Consider the following 5,040-nt stretch of genomic DNA (forward strand, 5'->3'; position numbering starts at 1 on the left):
GGCAAGCAAAGTGCTGCACAACAGAGGTTTACTGTTAAAATTAAAAAGAAAACAGATGTGATTATTCCTTTAAAAATAAAGATTTATTAATATTTATTAGCAGTAGTAGCATTGATTCTTCAGACTGCTAAATAGTAATATATTCTGGCAGTTTCTTAACGTTAAACTAAACTTTTATTTTGACGGGTTGCCGTGAAGAACTTGCAGCTGCTGTGTATGTGATATGATGGTAGTTTTCTCAAATGAAACGGTAAAATGCTAATGAAGTGACTCTCAGAGCAGCTGGAGATGACATTTGTGTTCATATCATCATATAGTGAGATGGCAGAAGCTGAAAACACCGCGAGCGTCATCCGCGCTTTAGTATGTGTGTAGTAAACAACATTCATTCATTCATTCATTCATTCATTCATTGCGGAAATCATGGCGCCTTATGCGTGATATCAAATGCTTCCGCAGATTTATAGTATTACTATAGCATTTCACCTGAGCATTGCGAATCATGCGTATGGCCATGATAAGCGCTGAATGAATGACAGGCTTTCTGTTGTAACATCGCGCAAGGTAAATAAGGGTGACATCTAGTGGAGAAGACTAATGATAAGATTCACGTTAATCAGATCTTGTTTTAAATGTGTGCTGAAATAAATCCCGGAAAAGATCGATTCGCGGCTTTTGAGAATCGATATCGAATCGATGTCATTTAAAAAAACGATTAATCGAAAAATACTTTTTTTTGCCCAGCCCTATTATTTTTATTATTATCAATTATTATTTTGGGAGAACCGTCTGTCTCAGCTCTGTGAAGTCTCCTGAGCTCTGAAAGAGAAAGCTCTGAAGCAGCATCTCAGTCTCACATGAGCTCTATAGAGGAGCGTGAGGAGTGTGAGGAGTCTGCGGGGACTGAGGGATTATGGGCCGGCGGGCGGCTCGTGAAGGGGGCTGTCAGCAGCTGTAACCCGTGACCCAGATCAGGACGGACAGGCTGAAAATTGGATTACAAAGACTAGAGAACGCTTACAGGCTCCTGCGACGCTCAAACACGAGAGCAGAACAGAACTTCACACCATTCACAGCTCAACACAAATACAGATCATCAGGAGAGAAACGAAAACCAGGACTGACGGAGTCTTCAGCCGGTTCACCTGAAGATACAATCACAATGATTATCTGGCGATTACTGTGGGATTTTATTCCTCCAATCAGCTGAGAGTGACTGTGCGGCATCATTAATATTAAACAGATCATTCAGACTCTGAAATCTGATTGGATGAGACAAACAAAAGATGAATTTTATATGAATGTGACCCAAACCGGCTTACAGTCAGACTGATGAATTATATTAAAAGTGTTTCATAAGAACAGAACAGAACAGAACATCCCATAGAAACGAGGACTCGCACCAGACAGGAGAAAAACTACTTTAAGAGTGAAATGTGTCATTTCTGTGTCACCAAAACAAACTGGACAAATAAAGACTGCTCATCAAACACTCTGTCATTGGTCAGTCAGACAGATAGTCCCGCCCCAAACTCAGGTGATTGGTGGAGTCAGAAGTTGACAAACAAACAGATCAATGCAGTGAAAGCTATATTCAAACTAACTAATGACTGACTCTGAACATGAATCTGACACACACTGAGCGTCTGAGCGTCAGGCTGGAGCTCTTCTTACTCACGTGTCTTCAGCAGATCAGTCCATCCAAACAATGCACCAGTGTGTGTGTGCCAGTCACCGCGGCTCGTGTCCGGCACCGCTCGCCCCCCCGCGGCCCGACTGACCGTCAGCTGGAGACCCGGCTCTGTTCGTCCTCACACCATCTGTCAGTGCAAACACAGGTCCTGGACCTTCACCAGCTTCCTGCTCTCAGAACACGCCCGCCGGCCAGCTATTTTCAGCAGCCGTTCACAAACACGTCACAGATACGATCGCATTCCACCCGCCGCCTGCTGCAGACGACAAAACCCCGAACACGCCAGATTCACCGGCTGACAGACTGATCTCAGAGCAGAGACCGATTTGTGTTTGCCCTGGCAAAATATTCACTGCATCCACCACAAAAAAAAAGAAAATAAATAAACATACACAAATAAATATGATAAATAAAAAAAATTCAAATGAATAAATATACACAAATAAATATGAATAAAAAATAAATTAACATACACAAATAAATATGAATAAAAAAAAAAAAATACAAATACAAATAAATAAATAAATATACACAAAAAATAAATAAAAATAATAAATATGCACAAATAAATATGAAAAAAAAAAAACACAAATAAATATGAATAAAAATGTTAAAATAAATTAATATACACAAATAAATATGAATAAAAAATAAAAATACAAATAAATAAATAAATATACACACAAAAAATTAAAATAAAGATGCACAAATAAATATGAATAAAATAAATAATACAAATACAAATAAATAAATATTCACAAATAAATATGAATAAAAATCAATTAATATACACAAATAAATATGAATGAAAAAAAAAATACAAATACAAATAAATAAATAAATATACACCAAAAACAAATACAAATAATAAAGAAATAAATATGCACAAATAAATATGAATAAAACATTAAAAAATAAATATACACAAATAAATATGAATAAAAAATTTAAAATAAATTAATATACACAAATAAATATGAATAAAATAAATAAATAAATATACACACAAAAAATAAAATAAATATGCACAAATAAATATGAATAAAAAAAAATATATATATATATAAATACAAATAAATAAATAAATATTCTCAAATAAATATGAATAAAAAAAAATATATATATATATAAATACAAATAAATAAATAAATATTCTCAAATAAATATGAATAAAAAAAAATATATATATATATAAATACAAATAAATAAATAAATATTCTCAAATAAATATGAATAAAAAAAAATATATATATATATAAATACAAATAAATAAATAAATATTCTCAAATAAATATGAATAAAAAATAAATAAATAGATAAATAAATAAATATACACAAATAAATATGATAAATAAAAAAATAAAAATGAATAAATATACACAAAAAAATATGATAAATAAAAAAATAAAAATGAATAAATATACACAAATAAATATGAATAAAAAATAAATTAATATACACAAATAAATATGGAAAAAAAACAAAAAAACAATGCAAATAAATAAATTAATATACACAAAAAATACATTAAAATATTAAATAAAATATGCACAAATAAATATGAATAAAAATAAATAAATATGAATAAAAAATAAAAATTAATAAATTAATAAAAATAAATACATTAAAAATGAATGAATGAATGAATAAACAAATAAATAATAAATAAATAAAATTTCACACTTCTTGATTCCAATTTTGGTTGCACAGCAAACCCGACTAGCCTTAGCCTAACTAATATAAATTTCAACCACTGTTCAAGACAAGTGATAAAATAATAACTGATAAACAAATTACAAGCAACAGCACAAATAAATACAACAGAATAAAGTTATTCATTGTATTCGCCCTCATGTTATTCAACATTGAAACACAAAGGAAGATATTTTGAGAAATGTCTCAGTGTTTTTAAGTCAATGGGGTCCAATGTTGTTCAGTTCTTCTAACATTCTTCAAAATATTTTGTGTTCCACAGAAGAAAGAAACTCATAGAGGTTTGATGATAGAAAATGATGATTTCTGGAGGAACTAACCCTTTAATAAAGCAAAGATGTATTCATATGATGCTAATAATGTCAGAACAGCCATTCATCATGTGATTAACGGCCCGTCTGATGAATCAGTCCGTCTCTATCCAGTGTTTCTGATTCATTCATATAACACGCAGAGTTTAGTAGCTGGAAATCTGATGCTGTGACAGTAATTGAGCTCCTGATTGAGTTTGTTTCTCTCATATTCTCTCCTATCTGCTCCAATCTTCAATCTGCCCGTGAACTGAGACTAAACACAGCGGTAATAAAGAGACAGTCACTGTAAACCAGTCGAGTACACCGATCAGGATTATTCAGAATCACTCATAAGAACAGAACCGTTTGATCACAGGAGGAACATCACGACACAGCGATCACTGGAGCCTCACTGCAGCAAACACACAGCAGATCTTCTGACTGAACTCCAGAAAGACTCACGTACCTGGAATCAGATTCATATCGGAGCGAATCCGGACACATGTTCATCTGCTGAACGGACGATTAACGAGTCATTAGCAGCAGGACGAGAGCGAATCACAGTCCACACACGCTCTGACCGCGCTCAACGAGTAACACACACACTCACTCATACACACACACTCACTCATACACACACACTCACTCACTCATACACACACACACTCATACACACACTCACACACACACACTCATACACACACTCACGCACACACATACACACACTCACTCATACACGCACACACTCACTCATACACGCACACACTCACTCATACACGCACACACTCACTCATACACGCACACACTCACTCATACACGCACACACTCACTCATACACGCACACACTCACTCATACACGCACACACTCACTCATACACGCACACACTCACTCATACACGCACACACTCACTCATACACGCACACACTCACTCATACACACACACACACTCATGCATGCAGTGGGGGTTTATGGGTAAATAATCCCATCAGCCCCTGCATGATCAGGACACGTGTGATCATTTCCTGTCTCTCTCCTCCTCATCATCATCATCATCACTGTAATCACTCTCAGTACCTGCTCTTCTGCTCATTCACACAGCATTCAGCTATTTTTACCGAGGTTTAATTGTATATAACCCATCTGCCATGAGGAACTCGCCCAGAGTGCAGCGCGTCAACACGCATTTCACTCATGGTGTTTGGCCTACATACTGCACACACACACACACTCACACACACACTCACACACACACACTCACAGACACACACACGCTCAAACTCACATACACTCACACACACTCACTCATACTCACACGCTCACGCACGCACACACACGCTCAA

General features: G+C 34.9%; 1 protein-coding gene across 1 annotated transcript in view; it reads right to left on the minus strand.

The window, feature by feature from the left end:
* Window positions 1-4,181, minus strand: part of LOC107712195 (serine/threonine-protein kinase PAK 7-like) — a 21,813-nt gene extending 17,632 nt beyond the window's left edge. The window contains exon 1 of the mRNA XM_016517355.1: window positions 4,166-4,181. Coding sequence (XP_016372841.1) covers window positions 4,166-4,181 — 16 coding nt within the window. The remainder of the gene's footprint in view (window positions 1-4,165) is intronic.
* Window positions 4,182-5,040: the final 859 nt, after the last annotated feature.

Source organism: Sinocyclocheilus rhinocerous, unplaced genomic scaffold (genome assembly GCF_001515625.1).
Source record: "Sinocyclocheilus rhinocerous isolate Xijiao unplaced genomic scaffold, SAMN03320098_v1.1 scaffold2764, whole genome shotgun sequence".
In the NCBI taxonomy this organism is placed as follows: domain Eukaryota; kingdom Metazoa; phylum Chordata; class Actinopteri; order Cypriniformes; family Cyprinidae; genus Sinocyclocheilus; species Sinocyclocheilus rhinocerous.